The sequence below is a fragment of the Heteronotia binoei genome, chromosome 5 (genome assembly GCF_032191835.1).
Source record: "Heteronotia binoei isolate CCM8104 ecotype False Entrance Well chromosome 5, APGP_CSIRO_Hbin_v1, whole genome shotgun sequence".
Taxonomy (NCBI): Eukaryota; Metazoa; Chordata; class Lepidosauria; order Squamata; family Gekkonidae; genus Heteronotia; species Heteronotia binoei.
The window spans coordinates 172,045,688-172,066,215 of record NC_083227.1 but is presented as its reverse complement, the minus strand read 5'-3'; the positions used below and the strand labels follow the sequence as shown (position 1 = coordinate 172,066,215).

Sequence of the window (20,528 nt, the reverse complement as noted above, 5' to 3'; positions counted from 1 at the left end):
AGTTCCTCAATCCTGTGCCCTTTGCCTGGCTTATGGGTAAGGGAGGGTCCACCCCACATCCATCTCCCAGTTGGCTGGCAAGTCTGTAATGAGTGGCAGGCTCAGATATAGTCAATGCTTGCTCCCGAGATGGGGATGAATGACGTCTCTTTTTTGGGACATTTTTCTCTTTCACTTCTCTTCTTCTCAGGAGCACCTGTTAAAGCAGTTCCTGATCGTTCCTCAGCGGTCTCATCAGTATTCAGACTAGGACCAAAGGGTAGAGGAGCTTCTAGCTCTCCTTCTGAGACAAGGCCATCATTGTCCTTAAGAGGATCCATTTGTCACAGTTTAGAGACTCTGCAGAGTTAGGAAAGTGGCTACTGCAGCTGTTGCTGTTTTCTCTCTTCTGTATGATTAGAGTCCTCAGCTCTCTTTGTGGAGAAACAAGAAGAGGGAGAGGGAAAGTTTAAAAAGCCAGAAGGAGCTAAGAAACCCCAGGAGATACAGTAAAATGAGGGGGGGAAAGAAAAAGGCATATAAGAGGGGAAATAGACAAATAGGTAAGACACAGTCTATTCTAGGGGTGTCAAACTCATTTGTTATGAGGGCCAGATCTGATATAAATGAGACCTTGCTGGGCTGGGCCATGTGTATCATAAAATGTAATGCCAGGTAGCAGAGATATAAACGTTATCTCTCTCGGCTTGACTTCGCGAACGAAGATTTAAGAAGGGTGCAGTAGTCCACGTCTGCTGCAGGCTCGCTGGTGGCTGACAAGACCAATGCGGGACAGGCAGATCCAGCCACAGTGGCTGCAGGGAAAAGTCTGATTTGGGGTTGGTGCTGTAGCAGTGCGATTCTTCCTCAATCTCCTTTTGTCCTCAAGACCAGCTATGCGTGCGTTCTCAAAGGAAGAGACAGCCTGGTGGATGGTGTGCCTCCATGCATTGCGATCTGAGGCTAGGTCAGACCACTGGTGATGGTTGATGCGACAGGTGCCAAGGGATTTCTTCAAGGAGTCCTTGTACCTCTTCTTTGGTGCCCCTCTATTTCGATGGCTGGTGGAAAGTTCGCCATACAGAGCAATCTTGGGTTATAGGACGTTATAGGACACAAACATAACTAAAGATTTTTTTAACTTAAAATAAAACATGCTTAAAACATCACCATGTTTGCAATATTTTGTTTAATTGTCTCTGATAACTGACATCTCTTGCTCTGAATTATTGCATTAATATCTGGAAACAATGTCTGTGCCGTAGTTATCTTGACTATGCTGTTAAGGTGTGTTTCTGTAAATTGCAAGCCTACTTTTGATGTATTGATGTTCACAATAGAAATCTCACGGTCAATGCACTGTGCCCTAGTAGGACTCACGGGAAAACATGAACTGGTTGGGCAATGTGAGCTTTTGTACGTAAGTGCTTTGTATGCTGGTCAAGAACATGTAAAGACATCATAGACTGAGGACTATGTGTTTATCTATGAAATTATATTTTTTTTTGTTTAAACTATCTATGAAACTATATTCTTATCCAGAAAAATAACTGCAACTCCTATGTGGCAGTGCAAGAATAGAGAGACAGCCAATATAGTGGTCACTATCTGCCTTTTATCTGGGAAACCTGGGTTCAAAATCAACACAGGCAATGAGCTGGACACACACTCAGCCTAATCCACCTAATTGTGGATTGTGGTTATTCCTCATCTAAACTGTCCCCATTACTTTCTTATTGAAAAAGACTGGATCAGAGCATGAATACATTGAAATGAAGGAGGGAACCCAGTTGCACCCAGGAGAGCTCTCACAAAATGAGCTGAGAGAGAAGAGCAAAGCAAAATGCTCATACCTTGAATAAAACTATGTTAAAGGACTTAGAGGTGTTTTTTGCATTTCTCCAGTGGGACTGAGGCAGCCCAGCAAAGCAGCCTCTGCTCTTTCCCTCCTACCCCTCCCACTTCTCCAAGGGAGGAAGAAGAAGCCTCAGCCAATGGAGGGGCTTGGCTCTGTAGCTCTGCTGTTTGAGCCAGGCTGTATCAATCGCAAAGCAGAGCTACAGAGCCAAACCCGTCCATTGGCTGAGGTTCCTCCTCCATCCTTCTCCCTTAAGGAAAAGGGAAGAGGAAAAGAGCAAGAGGCTGCTTGGATTGGCTGCATCGCAGGGAGAAACATAAAAATGGAAACCAAAGGAAGCTGGAGAGGGAGAAGGGAAGAGATGATGGCTATTTGCCAGCAGGCCCGATTGGAACTCTCTGGGGATGGAATTAGGCCTGTGGGCCACGTATTTGACACCCCTGGTCTATCCTGTGCTACTCTCCGTTTCGAGGCAGGAAAACAACTGAAAATAAGGATGCCTCCCACCAGGAGACAGGAAGTAGAAAATAATTAGTTCCTGCCTCCCTGAACAGAGAATGGAAGTCACCCATCAATATGTTCTCTGCCTCAAAGGTAGAATTTTATTTCTGGTTTCGTAAAAAATCAAAAAGTGACAGTGAAAAGATGGTGAAAGAAAAGTCCGATGCTGCAAAGAACAATACTGCATTGGAACGTGGAATGTAAGATCAATGAATCAAGGTAAGCTAGATGTGGTCGAACAAGAGATGGCAAGACTGAACATTAACATCTTTGGAATCAGTGAACTAAAATGGACAGGAATGGGTGAATTTAACTCAGAGGATCACTACATCTATTACTGTGGGCAAGAGTCCCGTAGAAGAAATGGTGTGGCCTTTATAGTTAACAAGAAAGTGAGGAAGGCAGTAATAGGATACAATCTCAAAAATGGCAGAATAATCTCAGTCCGGATCCAAGGCAAACCATTCAATATCACAGTAACCCAAGTCTATGCCCCAAACACTGACACAGGCTGAAGTGGACCAGTTCTATGAAGATCTACAACACCTTCTAGAATTAACACCAAAAAAAAGATGTCCTGGACTGGAATGCCAAAGTAGGAAGTCAAACAGTAACTGGAACAACTGACAAGTCTGGCCTTGGAGAACAAAATGAAGCCAGGCAAAAACTAATAGAGTTTTGTCAAGCTGGTCATAGCGAACATCCTCTTCCAACCTAAAAGGTGACTCTACACGTGGACATCACCTGATGGGCAACACAGAAATCAGATTGATTATATAATCTGCAGTCAAAGAGGGAGAAGCTCCTTCCAGTCAGCAAAAACAAGACCTGGAGCTGACTGCGGCTCAGATCATGAGCTACTCATCGAAAACTCAAACTTAAACTGAAGAAAACCAGAGAAGACATTAGGCCATTCAGGCTTGACCTTGATCACATCCCTCATGAATATACAATAGAGGTGAAGAATAGGTTTAAGGAACTAGAGTTGAAAGAGTGCCTAAAGAACTATGGATAGAGGTTCTTGACATTGAACAGAAGGCAGCAATCAGCACCATCCCAAAGAAAAAGAAATGCAAGAAAGCAAAGTGGCTGTCTGATGAGGTTTTACAAATACCTGAAGAAAGAAGGAAAGCAAAAGGCAAAGGTGAAAAGGAAAGATTCACCCAACTGAATACATATTTCCAGAGAACAGCAAGGAGAGGTAAAAAGGCCTTCCTGAAAAAACAATGCAAAGCAATAGACGAAAATAATAGAATGGGAAGGACAAAAGATCTCTTCAAGAAAATTGGAGAAATCAAGGGAACGTTTCGTGCAAAGATGGCCATGATAAAGGACAAAAACAGTAGTGACCTAGCAGAAACAGAAGAGATTAGGAAGAGGTGGCAAGAATACACAGAAGAATTATACAAGAAAGAGCTCAATGTCCTTGACAACCATGACAGTGAAATCGCTGACCTTGAGCCAGACATGTTGGAGTGTGAAGTCAAATGGGCCTTAGAAAGCATTACTAACAACAAAGCGAGCAGAGATGATGGTATCCCAGTTCAGCTATTCAAAGTCCAAAAAAGACAAAGTAATGCACATATTATGTCAGCAAATTTGGAAAACACAACAGTGGCCACAGGATTGGAAGAGGTCAGTTTATATTTAATCCCAAAGAAGGGTAATGCCAAGTAATGTTCAAACTATCGCACCACTGCACTCATTTCACATGCCAGCAAGATCATGTTAAAGATCCTACAAGCTAGGCATCAAATTGCCAACATTTGCTGGATTATGGAGAAAGCACAGGAGTATCAGAAAAACGTCTATTTCTGCTTCGTTGACTACGCTAATTGTGTGGATCACAACAAACTGTGGCAAGTCCTTAAAGAGATAGGAGTACCAGACCACCTCACATGTCTCCTGAGAAACCTATATAAGGGTCAAGAAGCAACTGTCAGAACAGGATATGGAACAACTGATTGATTTAGAATAGGAAAAGGAGTTTGGACAAGGATGTATATTGTCATCCTGATTATTTAATTTCGATGCAGAGTACATCATGCCGAATGCCAGCCTGGAATTAAGACTGCCAGAAAAAACATCAACAACCTCAGATATGCAAATGACGCCACTCTAATGGCAGAAAGTGAGGAGGACCTAAAGAACCTCTTGTTGAGGGTGAAAGAGGAGAGCACAAAAGTAGGCTTGAAACGCAACATCAAAAAAAACTAAGATTATGGCCTCCGGCCCCATCACACCTTGGCAAACAGAAGGGGAAGACATGGAATTAGTGACAGACTTCACATTTCTGGGATCCAATATCACTGCAGATGGTGGCTGTAGCCATTAAATTAAAAGGCGTTTGATCCTTGGGAGGACAGTTATGGCGAATCTAGGCAGTATAATAAAAAGTAGAGACATCACCCTGCCAACAAAAGTCCATATATCAAAGCTATGCTATTCCTAGTAGTAATGTATGGCTGTGAGAGTTGGACCATAGGAAGGTTGAATGCAGAAGAATGGATGCTTTCGAGTTGTGGTGCTGGAGAAGACTCTTGAGAGTCCCTTGGACTGCAAGAAGATCAAATCAGTCAGTCCTAAGGAAGATCAACCCTGACTGTTCCCTGGAAGGTCAAATGCTGAAGCTGAAGCTGAAATACTTTGTCCACCAAACGAGAAGGGAGCACTCCCTGGAGAAGACCCCGATGCTGAGAAAGACAGAAGGCAAAAAAAGAAAGATGGCAAAAGATGAGATGGCTGGACAGCGTTACTGATGTAACTAACATGAATTTGAACAGATTTCGGAGGATGGTGGAAGACAGGAGGGGCTGGCATGACTTTGTCCATGAGGTCGCAAAGAGTCAGACTCGACTGTGTGACTGAACAACAATAACAACAAAAAATCAGTATTTCAGAATTTCATTTTTAAAAACATTATTCTATTTTTCCCCTTTCACTAAACAAAATTAAGCATGAGAAATCATTTTTCAGGCATCATAAAATGAAAACAATAAAACAATAGAAGCAGAAAGTCCTATTAGCTCCAGCTAAAGACAACAGCTACAGCCCCAAAGCACACAGCAGAAGCAAACATTAGAACTGAAAAGACTTTCCAAAAACCTGTCAGGGAGAGAGAGAGAAGATCTTTCCATCCTCAAAACTTTGTTACGGTGATATTTTATAGTTTATCCTTCAGGCAGACTGAGGGAAAAGGACCGAAAAGAGGCGCATCTACAAAAAACAAAGTTGAGACCTTGAAGGTGCAAAACATTAAATTTGGGCAGACGCTTTTCATTGGGCATTCAAAACTCTTAACAAATTCATTCCAAAGAAAGGGGGCCACACCAAGTTAAAGAAGAAGAAAAAATGGTGCAAAGGGAAAAGAAATATTTAATTTCTCATGTTGCTTCCTCAGGGGAAATCTTTCAAATTCTTCTTAGTATCATTCCTATGTATAAGCCTGAACTCCGTTAGGACATGTTGGGCCCTAATACACACATACCTGCACACTTTAAAGCAGGGGTGTTAAACATGCCGCCCAGGGGCCAAATCAGGCCTCCAATCAACTGACTGTCATCTGCTTCCTTCTCCCTCTCTCTTGCTTCTTTCTGCATCACAGCTTGCTTTGCCAGGCTTGCTCAATCATACAGGAGCTACAGAGCAAAGACTGTTTTCTCCATTGGCTGAAGCGCCACCATTCGGGAGGGAGCAGGAATAGCTTGCTTTCGCAGGCTCCTCCCCCTTCTGGTCCCCTGGAGAAGGGAGGAGAGAGCCAGAGTTTCCTTTGCCCAATTCCCTGGATCACAGGAGAGAGATACAAAGAAAGCACCTTTAAGACCAATGAGTGCTAATGCTTTAAGCATGTTTTATTTAAAGCTATTTTAAAAATCTTTGTGTTTGTGTATATCTCTGCTGCCTGGCATTACATTTTATGACACACATGGCCTGGCCCGACAAGGTCTCATTTATATCAGATCTGGCCCTCATAACAAATGAGTTTGACACCCTTGCTTTAAGGCCTCTCTATAGTTAGCATAGTAAGAACACAGATACAAGCATACAAAAGTCACTGTTAGTAAGAATATCCACTTGTCAACTACAGGCAATAGAATCACAGAATCACATAACTGGAAGGTCCTCCAGGGTCATCTAGTCCAACCCCCTGCACAAGGCAGGAACTTCACAAATACTTCCCCCACTGTGACAGTAAGGTATGGGTTAACAGAAAAACCAAGGAAAACCAAAGACGCACAGAGCCTGCGTCAGGTGACCTGAGGGTGGGGGCCAGAGTGCTCAGAACTCTCAGTGAGATTGACAGAGCCGGAGAGAGTTGGTGCCTGACAGAGTCTGAGAGAGTTGGTCTTTGAGGGAGCTGGGGCAGTAGCTAAGAAGAGTCTTCGTGAGAAGAAAAGCTGACTGCTAGCTCTATAAAAACAGCAAGGGGCTGTGTGTGACTAAAAGGAGAGTCACTGTGAAGACCTGAGCGGTCACAGACACATATTTACATCTCTTAAGAGCTAGAGAGATGGTTGAGGGAACAGATGTGGGTCTAAGAGTCTGAAGGGCTGGGAGTAGAGGCTCCAGTTGACTGGAGAGACTTGGCACATCATACCCAAGAGGCCAGCCTATGCTAGAGTTGGAGAGTGTTTATTTAGGAACTGTGAACCTGAGAGACCAAAGAAGAAAGATATATTAGAAAGCCTGAAACAACTGAGCAACTTGTTAACTGCATGAGATACTTTATAGCCCGTGTATATATCACCCATATCCCCAGTTGAAGACTTTGTATTTGAATAAATATCTGTGGTTTACGTTAAAGTTCTCTGGAGCCTATATTTTGGGATAACTATCCAAGCTGCTGTGGTCCCCTACAAATTGTATTATATATCCATCTGAAAGTAAAAACCCTGAAGAGACTAGAAGAGTGAAATCCATATCATACCCACCCCCCTTTGAGTTCTATAGTCCTGAGGTGAAAGTTTTGAAAAGCAAGAACTGAGGGTGAACTGAGGGGCTGGGGTAGCCATATACCCCACAGCACATAGAAGCGGTCCAGTGGGACCATGAGGCGGGTGCTGTCATACATCCCCAGTGACCCATGTTCAAAGCCCAGAAAAATGGAAAAAAACCTCCAGGATACCTTGCCAAAGTGGCCTAGAGAAAAATTGCTGACTGACCCCAAACTGGCAAACAGCATTCCTCTGGGCATGTAGGAGGGGGCCATGAGAATTATGCACTAATGAAATCCTTCCTTCCTACTCATGATCTACCTAAGTTCACAGCATCAGCATTGCTGTCAGATGGCCATTTAGCCTTTGCTCAGAAACTCCAAAGAAGGAGAGCTCACTACCTCCTGAGGGAGACTATTCCACTGGGGGAACCACTCTAACTCTCAGGAAGCCCTTCCTAATGTTAAATTGAAAATTCTTTTGATTTAATTTCAACCCATTGGTTCTGGTCTGACCACCTAGGGCCACAGAAAACAACTCCCCACCATCCTCTATATGACAGCCCTTCAAGAACTTGAAGATTGTGATCATATCACCTCTCTGTTATCTCCTCTCCAAACTAAACATATCCAGCTCATTCAGCCTTTTCTCATAGGATGGTCTCCAGACCCCTCATAATCTCTGTTTCCCTCATATGGTCATGTTCCAGCTTGTCCATATCCTTCTTAAATTGTGGTGCCCAAAACTGAACAAAATAGGTGAGATCTAACTAGAGCAGAGCAAAGCAAAACTATTACTTCATGGGATATGGACACTATACTTCTGCTGATACAGCCCAAACTCTCATTTGCCTCATTAGCTATCACATCATACAAAGTCCTTTTCATACATACTACTGCCAAGACAAGTCTCCCCCATCCTACAATGATACACTGGATTTTTCCTGCAGAACTTTATATTTATGCCTGCTAACATTCATTTTATTTGTTTCAGCCCAGTTTTCCAGCCTGTCAAGATCATCCTGTATCCTGACTACAGATGGGCAAGAGCCAAACCATGAATCATGATTTGTATTAAAAATGTCCTATTTGTGGTTCGTTCCAAACTGGTTTTGCTGATTCCACTGAAACAGAACACAAACGAACCATGTGTGTTGTTTGGTTCGTTTTTCCAGACAGCCTGGCGTAGCATGTGTACTTCTGGTCAGTTTCCAGTGAAACTGACTAAAAGGAGCAGCTCTGCTTTCCCCAGAGGCATGTGCTTTGGGTCAGTTTCCACTGGAACTGACTAGATGCAGCAGCTCCACTCTCCACTGCCCCCTGCACTTGTAGTCAGTTTCCAGTGAAACCGACAAAATGCAACAGCTCCGCTCTCCCCTACCCATGGTGGCTTCTAGTCAGTTTCACAGGAAACTGAACAGAAGCACAGGAGCCAGGAGAGTGGAGTTGCCGCAATCTAGTCAGTTTCCAAGCTTCTTGGGAGTGAAAACAATGGGAAGCTGCAGGGTAGCTTCTCTTTCTTTCCCCAGCTCCTAGGACAGCAATTTACCAGGGACACCTTTTTGGGGAGCTGTGGCTCAGCTTCCCAAAATCCAATTCACATGAAACTTGGAAAGCACATAGAGGAGAGTTCACTGAAGACTCTGCCACAAGTTTAGCATCTCTAGACCACTTGAGAGCTGTTCTATGCCTTTCCAAAACAAACAAACCAATGAACGACAAATTGTTCAGAAAATCAGAAAGATATAAGATGAAGAAGAAGATATTGGATTTATATCCCGCCCTCCACTCTGAAGAGTCTCAGAGCGACTCACAATCTCCTTTACCTTCCTCCCCCACAACAACCTTCCTCCCTGTGAGGTGGGTGGGGCTGGAGAGGGCTCTCACAGCAGCTGCCCTTTCAAGGACAACCTCTGCCATGGCTATGGCTGACCCAAGGCCACGTTAGCAGGTGCAAGTGGAGGAGTGGGGAATCAAACCCGGTTCACCCAGATAAGAGTCCGCTCACTTAACCACTACACCAAACTGGCTCTCCACACCAAACTGGCTCTCCAGAAAAAACATGAACCAAGTCATTTATTCAGGCGCTCCAATGAACAATGAAATGAACCACCATTTTCCTGGTTTGTATCCATCCCTAATCCTGATTCTGTCTTCCATATTTGCTACCCCTCCCAAATTAGTACCATCTCCCAAATTAGTATCATTTAATAAGCATCCCCTCTTTTCCTTCATCCAAATCACTTATAAAGATGTTGAACAAAACAGGTCCCAGGACAGATCCACGAGGGGACTCCACTTGTCACTCCTCTCCAAGAGGATGAGGAACCATTCACAAGCACTCTTTGGATGCAATCTGTCAACCATTACAGATCCACTTCACAGTAACAGGATCCAAGCCACATTTTACCAGTCTGTAAACAAGAATACTATGTGGAAACTTACTGAAATAGAGATAAACTATGTCTACAGCACTCCCCGATCCAGCAAGGTAGCAACCCATTTCAAAAAGAGATCCAATTAGTCTGACATGACTTGTTCTTGAGAAACCCATGCTGCTCTTAGTAATCACAGCCACCCTTCCTAAACTCAAAGACTGACTGTTGATTATTTGGTCTAAAACTTTTCCTGGAATAGATGCCAACCTGACAGGTTGGTAGTTACTTAGATCCTTTTTCTCCTTCTTGAAGATGGGGACAATATTTGTCCACCTCCAATCTTCTGGCACCCCATCTGTTCTCCAAGAATTCTCAAAAATAATGGACACAGGCTCAGAAATTAAGTCCACAAGTTCTTTTAGTTCTGTTGGATGCAATTCATTTGGTCCTGAAAACTTAGTTTCATTTAAAGAACTGAGGTGTTTATGTGCTACTCCTATGCTGATCCTAGGCTGCAACTCCCTTCCCTCTTCATGTAGTCTGTATTTGCCATGTTGGGCACCTTTTCCCTCAGAAGAGAAACTGAGGAATAGTAGGTATTGAGCAGTTCTGCCCTCTCTCTTTATCACCTATTAAAATTTCACTTTCCTGTCCCCACAAGAGCCTACTATGTCCATGCTCTTTTTCTTACTTTGTATATAAGAAAAGAACCAGTTTTGTTGTTTTAGCATCTCTTGCTAGCCTCAGCTCATACTGAGTTTTAGTTTTCATTCAGCTGGAAGGAACCTCCAGGGTCATCTAGTCCAACCCCCTGAACAGTGCAGGAACTTCACAAATACCCCCCCCCCCACAAGCACACATCCCCAGTGACCTCTACTCAATGTCCGAAAGATGGCAAAAACCTCCAGGACACCTTGCCAAACTGGCCTGGAGAAAAACTGCTGACCAAACCCTAAGTGGCAATCAGGATTTCCCTGGGCATTTAAGAAAGGGCCACAAGAACTAAGCACTGATGAGATAAGGATGAGACTCTTATATTTTAAAATCACAGAACTCCGAATTAATATAAAACAACATAAAACTTTATTAGTATAATAAGCATACTGGTTTCAAGATGTTTATAACTTACTTCTTCAGTGAATAACAACAATTTCTGACTGAGGTATCACTCTTTCACTTCTCACTCTCAAATCCTCTCTCTTCTTAACTCAACTTTCTGACAGCTTCTGTCTCTCACAAATACTATTCCTCAGTTTTGGCTCTCTAGCTCCTAATCAGCCTCTCTCTCTAGCCTCTAATATGCAGGGGTATCAAATGTCTGGCCCATGGGCCAGAACCAACCCATCCAGGGCTTTAGTCAGGCCAGTGGAGCTCTTTCTAACCCTACTTCTATCCAACTGTAAATAAATAAATATATAAAATATTTACATCCAACATTCTCAATTGAGAACTCTTCAGGCAACTTATAACAGTAAACCAATACAAGATAAAAGGTAACAATATAAAATTAACCACTAACACCCAGCATTAAAAACCAGTTTCCAATCCAACTGCATAAAAGTCACTCTACAGCTACAAATCCATCAATAAATGAAGCCTTTCCTAACCTGTCCATAAACAGCTGGAAACTGTGACTGAAATATGCTTATGGAAGCAGATCTTCCTGCTTTCCCTTTCTTCTAATAGCACCATGAATCGCCACCCCCACAAAAGTTGAGACTGGGGATCAAATGAACCTTGTGGGCATAACGCCATACAACAAAGGGGTTGCAATCAGGAGGAACTAAGCAAGACTGCTCCACTCACTCTTGTGGGGGTGTAAAATTTGCTCCACTAAGCCTCCTACAGTGACAGAAGGAAGGAGGGATTTAGTCATTTTAAAATTAATATAAGAAGCTATTTATATTTTTGACACTACTCAGAGAGACTGAAGATACACTACTCAATTGCTCACAACCAGAGCTGCAGAACTCTGTTAGTATTTTAACAGGTGACACAACTCACATTTTTAAAATGCTCTTGGACTGCACATACAACTGAAAGCAAATTCACTGTAATTCTTTAGAAGAAGAAGATATTGGATTTATATCCCGCCCTCCACTCCGAAGAGTCTCAGAGCGGCTCACAATCTCCTTTACCTTCCTCCCCCACAACAGACACCCTGTGAGGTGGGTGGGGCTGGAGAGGGCTCTCACAGCGGCTACCCTTTCAAGGACAACCTCTGCCAGAGCTATGGCTGACCCAAGGCCATGCTAGCAGGTGCAAGTGGAGGAGTGGGGAATCAAACCCAGTTCTCCCAGATAAGAGTCCGCACATTTAACCACTACACCAAACTGGCTCACCAAACCACTACACCAAACTGAAAAAAACCGGCAAAGGCTAATAGAGTTTTGTCAAGCTGGTCATAGCAAACACCCTCTTCCAACAACCTAAGAGGCGACTCTATACGTGGACATCACCTGATGGGCAACACAGAAATCAGATTAATTATATATTCTGCAGTCAAAGATGGAGAAGCTCCTTCCAGTCAGCAAAAACAAGACCTGGAGCTGACTGCAGCTCAGATCATGAGCTACTCATTGCAAAATTAAGGCTTAAACTGAAGAAAACTGGGGAAGCCATTAGGCCATTCAGGTTTGACCTTGATCACATCCCTTATGAACATACAGTGGTGAAGAATAGGTTTAAGGAACTAGAGTTGATAGAGTGCCTGAAGAACTATGGACGGAGGTTCCTGACATAGCACAGAGGGCAGCAATCAGCACCATCCCAAAGAAAAAAGAAATGCAAGAAAGCAAAGTGGTTGTCTGATGAGGCTTTACAAATAGCTGAGGAAAAAAGGAACGTGAAAGGCAAAGGTGAAAAGGAAAGATTCACCCAACTGAATGCAGATTTCCAGAGAACAGCAAGGATAAGGAGACCTTCCTGAAGGAACAATGCAAAGCAATAGAGGAAAATAATAGAATGGAAAGGACAAGAGATCTATTCAAGAAAATTTGAGAAATCATGGAAACTGTCATGAGCCCTGACGAGGAGGAGCTGGAAGGGTTAACAGTCCTGGAAGAGTTGCCAACCAGTTCCTCAGCTGAACAAACAGTAGCTGGCCCATCAATCACGCTCCAGGCACCAGTGTCAGCTGTTGACGATCAATCTCCTCCTCCTATCTCAAGAGTTCAAAGCAGGCTCCGGAAAGAACTTTCAGAGTGAAGACACGAGGCACGCCGATGCTTCAGATCTCTCAGCCCTGAGTTCTAGCAGAGTCACTGCCACCCAGGGATCAGGCTGATTGAGACTCCTATATAGCTCCCACCCAGGACCTGTTAACCTTGTGGAAGCAACAAGTCTATTCTCTGGCTTGCATCCACGCTCCTTCCTGATCCTGACCTGCTTGATTACCTTGGCACCCTGACCTTTTGGCTTTTGAACATTGACTTCTGATTCCGGTTTGTGATTCTGCATTGGTGACTTGGCTCCTGCTTGACTGCCTGGACTTTTGCCTTGGACTGGCTTTGGACTCCTGCCTGCCTGCTCCCTGAGAACGTGACAGATTGCTTCCACCCACACACTCACTCCACAAGATGGATAAGGAGGCAAGCGGAGGCTCTGGGCAGCTAGCAGCCTAGCTCACTCGGGTACAGCACCTCACTCAAATGGTGGCTCATCTGCAGCAGCAGCAGCAAGCCACTGTCGCTGCCCCACCCAAGTGCCTGGTGCTTCCCCCAGAGAAGTTCACTGGGAAGGTGGAGGAGTTTCCTGCATTCCTGGCACAGTGCAAACTGTATATTGAATTACATGCCAGAGACTTCCCCAATGACAAGACCAAGGTATGCTTCATTGTCAGCTTCTTAAAGGAGCAGGCAGCGAAATGGGCTACCCTTGCTTCTAGCCCCATCACCCCTGCTGAATGACTACCAAGGCTTTCTGGATCATATGGCGGTAGCCTTTGCTAACCCCCAGCAAGCAGCCACTGCCAATCAGAAGATCCGGACCCTGAAGCAGGGTAGGGACTCGGTTTCCCAGTACTCCACCGAGTTGAAGCTTCTGGCCCAAGACCTGCCTTGGCACGTCTGCCAGGTCCTGCAACACCTGCGCGAGCATGGTCTCTACGCCAAGCAAGAGAAGTGTGCCTCCGACTTGACAGCGGTCGAGTTCCTTGGCCACATCGTCTCACCCCATGCGCCTCAGATGGACCAGAACAAAGTCAAGGCAGTCCTGACCTGGCAGGCGCTGCGAAACCGCAAGGACATACAGCAGTTCCTTGGCTTCTCCAATTATTACCGCCAGTTCATCCCTGCCTATGCCAACGTAACCACGCCTCTGACCCAACTCCTCTGGCCCAAAGAGCCATTTCACTGGACTCCAGAGGCAGACCATGGCTTCACCACCCTGAAAACCTGCTTCACCACCGAGCCACTCCTGCATTACCCAGACCCACAGCTGCCGTTCACAGTAGAGACCGACGCCTCCAGCGTGGCCCTTGGTGCAGTGCTATCCCAGTGGGAGGACCCCTCCCAACCACTACAACCCTGCGCATACTACTTGTGACAGCTGACACCCGCAGAGCGCAACTACACCATCTGGGAGTGGGAACTCCTGGCCATCAAGACCGCCTTCAAGGTTTGGAGGCATCACCTTGAAGGGGCCCACCACCCCATCCAGGTCCTGACTGACCACCAGAACCTGGAGTGTCTACACACTGCTCGACGCCTCACCCAGCGTCAAAGCTAGTGGTCCCTCTTCTTTTCCCAGTTTGATTTCCGGATCACTGACATCCCGCAGAACCAGAACACAGACGCCCTCTCCCAAAAAACGAAGTACACTGTGTCTCTAATGGAGGAGACCCCAACTGGGCTCATCCTTGCATCCTCGGTCTTCGCTGTCACCACGACTCGCCCGACCTTGGCTGCAGACATCCAAGCCAGCCAGGCCCAAGACCCCGTTAGCTGCGTCGGCCTGGCCAGTCTCGCAAGCTGGACCCTCGCTTCGTGGGGCCTTGCCTGATCACGGACGAAATCAACCCCGTTGCTTTCTGGCTACAGCTGCCGTCCACCCTCCGCATCCACCCAGGCTTCCATAGGTCCCTCCTTGTTCCAGCTACACCACCGAATCCCATCCAACCGCCACCTCCAGCACTGCCTCCTCCTATCCTGGTCGATGACGAGGAGGAATACGAGGTCCACCAGCTCCTGGACTCCTGAATCCATCGCGGGGACCTCCACTATCTCATGGACTGGGAAGGCTATGACCCCGATGACCATTCCTGGGAACTCGTGGACAACCTACACGCCCCTGACCTCGTGCAGCAGTTCCACATGGCCTACCCTGACCCGTCTGTGGGGGGGGGGGGTCCTGCAGGGGGGGATAGTGTCATGAGCCCCGACGAGGAGGAGCTGGAAGGGTTAACAGACCTGGAAGAGCTGCCAACCAGTTCCTCAGCTGAACAAACAGTAGCTGGCCCATCAATCACTCTCCAGGCACCAGTGTCAGTTGTTGACGATCAATCTCCTCCAAGCTCTCCTCCTCCCATCTCAAGAGTTCGAAGCAGGCTCCGGAAAGAACTTTCAGAGTGAAGACATGATGCTTCAGATCTCTCAGCCCTGAGTTCTAGCAGAGCCATTGCCACCCAGGGAGCAGGCTGACTGAGACTCCCATATAGCTCTCACCCAGGACCTGTTAACCTTGTGGAAGCAACAAGTCTATTCTCTAGCTTGCATCCACGCTCCTTCCTGATTCCCAATTCTGACTTGCTTGATTTCCTTGGCACCCTGACCTTTTGGCTTTTGGACATTGACTTCTGATTCCGGTCTGTGATTCTGCATTGGTGACTTGGCTCCTGCTTGACTTCCTGGACTCTGACCTTGGACTGGCTTTGGACTCTTGCCTGCCTGCACCCTGAGAACGTGGCAGGAACGTTTCGTGCAAAGATGGCCATAATAAAGGTAGGGACCTAACAGAAGCAGAAGAGATCGGGAAGAGCTGGCAAGAATACACAGAAGAATTATACAAGAAGGATCTCAATGTCCCTGACAACCATGACAGTGAAATCGATGACCCTGAGCCAGATATCCTGGAGAGTGAAGTCAAATGGGCTTTAGAAAGCATTACTAACAACAAAGCGAGCAGAGATGATGGTATCCCAGTTCAGCTATTCAAAGTCCTAAAAGATAATGCTACTAAAGTGATGCACACATTATGTCAACAAATTTGGAAAACACAACAATGGCCACATGATTGGAAAAGATCGGTTTATATTCCAATCCCAAAGAAGGGTAATGCCAAAGAATGTTCAAACTATCGCACCATTACACTCATTTCACATGCCAGCAAGGCCATATTAAAGATTCTACAAGCTAGGCTTCAGCAGTATGTCGATCGGGAACTACCAGAAGTTCAAGCTGGGTTTTGGAGAGGTAGAGGAACTAGAGATCAAATTGCCAACATTCGATGGATTATGGAGAAAGTACAGGAGTATCAGAAAAACGTCTATTTCTGCTTCATTGACTACGCTAAAGCCTTTGATTGTGTGGATCACAACTAACTGTGGCAAGTCCTTAAAGAGATGGGAGTACCAGACCACCTCACATGTCTCCTGAGAAACCTGTATAAGGGTCAAGAAGCAACTGTCAGAACGGGATTTGGAACAACTGATTGGGTTAGAATAGGAAAAGGAGTTCAACAAGGATGTATATTGTCACCCTGCTTATTTAATTTATATACAAAGTACATCATGCGGAATTAGGGTTGCCAAGTCCTCTTCATCCCACAGCAGGGGACAGTCATACACGTGCCGTGCGCTGAAATGATGTCACCTGGAAGTGACATCATCAAAATGGCGGTGCCCATGCGGGGCTGTTCTAGGTGTTTCTGGGAAAACTCTTATGGTTTTCCCAGACGCTCTAGCCATTTGGGAGGTTAAAACTCTATGGCACCTATTGCACCATAGAGTTTTACCTCCTAGATGGCTAGAGCATCCGGGGAAACCACAGAGGTTTCCTGGAAATGCCTAGAGCAGCCCCGCATGGGGCGCCGCCATTTTGATGACGTCACTTCTGGGTGACGTCACTGTGCCAGAGACGCGGAGGGAGGTTGGGGTGGCGGCTTGAGAACCTCCCGGGCGCGAGATTCCCCATCCAGATCGAAGGGTTGGCAGCCCTATGCAGAATGCTGGCCTCAATTAAGATTGCCAGGAAAAACATCAACAACCTCAGATATGCAGATGATACAACTCTAATGGCAGAAAGTGAGGAGGGCCTAAAGAACCTCTTGTTGAGGGTGAAAGAGGAGAGCACAAAAGTAGGCTTGAAACGCAACATCAAAACAACTAAGATCATGGCATCCGGCTCCATCACACCTTGGCAAATAGAAGGGGAAGACATGGAAGTAGTGACAGACTTCACATTTCTGTGATCCAAGATCACTGCAGATGGTGACTGTAGCCATTAAATTAAAAGACGTTTGCTCTTTGGGAGGACAGCTGTGGTGAACCTGAGCAGTATAATAACAAGTAGAGACACCACCCTGCCAAAAGTCCATATAGTCAAGGTGATGGTATTCCCAGTAGTAATGTATGGCTGTGAGAGCTGAACTATAAGGAAGGCCGAGCGCAGAAGAATAGATGATTTTGAGATGTGGTGCTGGAGAAGAATCTTGAGAGTCCTTTGGACTGCAAGAAGATCAAATCAGTCAGTCCTAAGGGAAATCAACCCAGACTGTTCACTGGAAGGTCAGATGCTGAAGCTGAAGCTCAAATACTTTGGCCACCAAATGAGAAGGGAGCACTCCTGGAGAAGATCCTGATGTTAGGAAAGACAGAAGGCAAAAGAAGAAGGAGACAGCAAAAGATGAGATGGCTGGACAGTGTTACGGATGTGACAAACACGAATTTGAGCAGACTTTGGAGGATGGTGGAAGACAGGAGGGCCTGGCGTGATTTTGTCCATGGGTTGCAACGAGCCAGACTCAACTGTGCGACTGAACAACAACAAATAAGTCAGACTATAAACTCTTTGGGCCAAGGAATACACATGTAGGTAAAGAGTTTTGTACACTGGTGCCACTGTATAAATAATCTGCCAAAATTAAAATAAGTTTTTCTCTATATTATCTCTATAGATTCCTCCTAGCAAAGTATCAAAATAATGCGTTTCCCTCACAACTATTCACATTCACTGTCACAAATCAACCAAGTCTTAAAATAAAGATGCCATCCTACTATCAGGATTATTTTCATCTTCTTTTATATTAGAATACATAAAGCATGATATAAAACACATTGTTAGAAAACAAATTCTGAGCCCAGTAGCACTTTTAAGACCAACAAACATTGATTAAAGATATGATCTTTTTTTGTGTGCAGGCACACTTCTGACAGCATATGCAGTTGGGACTCAAAATCTGCCCTACTGCTTTAGACAAACAGGGCTGCCCAGCTGGATCTATTGTTAGAAAACGTTTACTCCTCTGAAATGACTTTTGATGTCTAATAAATAAATAAAGGTTAAAAACTTTAGTTCCCCTTCTTTTGTAAAAAACTGTGACTGACAACACTACAAATGAAGTTAAAGTTGTTAAGAGATCACTCATCTATAGTATCAATACTGTGCTATAAATAGATGCTATGAAGCCAGCCTATAGTGTGCATAATGTGCATGGAGCACTGGCTTAATGCAGACCTTTAAAACGTGAGTAAAAGCGGATTGTAACTAAAGAAAAGATCTTTGAAAACCTGCTTGGTTATTAGGATTTTCGCATCAGCAGCACACCTTTACATCAGTACAGTTCTCAACCATGCCACGCTTGTGGAAATTGAAGACAGCATAACACTTTGGTCGTGAGAGGCTCTGTTGCAACCCTCCGGCTACCTCCCCTTCCCTGGAAGCCCCCCTTGAAGGCCTCCTGCAGCCGCCAGAGCAATGCAAAGCGGCGGAGTGCAAGCCCGCTGCCCCCTCGGCACAAAGGCAGGTCGCGCCCACTCACACTCGCGGCAGCTGCAGCGGCGGCGCCCCCCGGCGCTGGAAGACGCCGTCCACGAAGACGCCGTTCTTGCCGAGGCAGCGCAGGTAGAAGTCGCCGTCGGGCTGCGGCTGGGCCTCGGCGGCGGCGGCGGCGGCGGGCGGGGCGGTGAAGATCTCGAGGTGGCGGCGCGAGATGAAGCTGGAGTGGCCCATGCTCACGTCCACCGAGCCCTGCGACGAGTTGCGCCCGATGGTCACCGAGCGCTTCTTCATGAGGTACTCGAACTCGCGGCCCTCCAGCCGAGCCACCGCCGCCGCCGCCGCTGCCGTGCCCGCCGCCATCTTGGCCGAGACAGCGCACGGCTCCTCAGCCCTCCGCCGCCGCCGCCGGCCCGGCCCACACGCCGCAGCCGCACCACGCGCGCCGACGCACTGGACGGGCGGCGCCCTCGCCCAATAGGCGCGCGGCACGCCCGGGACCTCTTCCGCGCCCGCCAACCACGAGCGGAACGAGATCGAGCGTGCCGCACAACAGCGAGGCGGGCGGCCTGGCGGCGGCAAAACGCGGGCTGGGATTCCGCAGCGAGGGGAATGAGCGGCTGCTGGCGGTTCCGAAGACAGCCCTGTGCAGATGGGGGGGGGACGCTCCTGGAGGGGCAGTTTCGGGTGCATCAGACTAAAGGGTCTGACAGGGGCATAGGCAAGCAGACGACTCTTCATGTGCAGAGGCCGCTGCCGAGGGTCACCTTCATTCTGGAATAAGTGGGAACTAGGAGAAAGAATCAGAAGTTATGTCTTTCATCCTGCAAATCTTGTCCTCCGTGGACAAGACCGTTCACCAACACGGCCGGTTCCCAGCCTACTTGGCCAGTTCTGTATCCTTGCACAAAGAGATGCCCGTACAAAGAGCTTGCTTGGGATCAGAGTCCAATTCTCCAGATCTCTTATTTAGTTCAAAACAACTCTCTCCATTCAGTTGCCGCTGCAACCCAAGGCAGGGAACCCAAACGTAAAAATATTCAAAGAATAAATAACTATTAAAAGCATTAAAACAAACAAACAGCCAGCAAAAACTACACATTTTAATGCCCACTGCTCAATAAATCCATATGACAGATGTGCAAAGGATACCTAGTGCCAAGGCCTGTAATATCTAAATGGGAGAGGACTGCCACTGTAATACTGCTGAGGACCATCATACAGGAACCATCATATGGACCACTCTCAGGAAAAGAAGAAATTATGACACCATTATTAATTAGACTGCCGAAAGCTGTAATCTCACCTATATCAAAACTCTGAGGAGCACCATAAATGTAATTTTAATTGTTTAAGTTTTATCGTTTTAGTTCTGTAACTTAAAATTGTTGTTTTAAATTATCGTTAGCCACCCTGAGTCCGCTTGCGGAGAGGGCAGGATAGAAATTTAAAGTAAATAAATAAAAAGGGGTCCCAACAGCCTTCTTCAAACAACCTTCTTCACTTTTATAACATGGTATCAGGGCAGAAGCTCTCAAGAGTTCTCCAAAAGACAATTTCAAAGTGCTGGAGTAACCACATAAACAGGCTGCAACAAAATTCACCCTTGGTGTGTGGGGACGAGTGCTGAGCAGAGTTACCACACGGGCTCATACTTACAGAAGTGTCCCTTGACATATGTGGAGCCTTGCTGCACAGCTATTGAGGCAGAAACATTAGTACCCATTTAAAACCACAGTTGCAAAGCGTTAAAAATTAATGAGCTACTTAAAAAAAAAAAGCTATGATTCAGAGATCTACTATTTGAATTATTTGGCTAAAACTATATTGAAAGTGGAATTTTAAAAACTTTTTAAATTTAGTTATTTAGCTTTCTTATAGCCCACCTGTCTCATCACTATTCAAGGTTGATTACAGCAAAACGAAAGAGAGGGGGGAAATGTAAT

At 45.9% G+C, this 20,528-nt stretch overlaps 1 protein-coding gene across 2 annotated transcripts in view; it reads right to left on the bottom strand.

Annotated features, from left to right (window-relative positions):
• FOXK2 (forkhead box K2) overlaps positions 1-18,960 on the bottom strand; it is a 138,882-nt gene extending 119,922 nt beyond the window's left edge. For both annotated transcript variants that reach the window (XM_060240741.1, XM_060240742.1), the window contains exon 1: positions 18,626-18,960. In XM_060240741.1, the coding sequence (XP_060096724.1) occupies positions 18,626-18,945 (320 nt within the window). In that variant the 5' untranslated portion in view covers positions 18,946-18,960. The remainder of the gene's footprint in view (positions 1-18,625) is intronic.
• Positions 18,961-20,528: the final 1,568 nt, after the last annotated feature.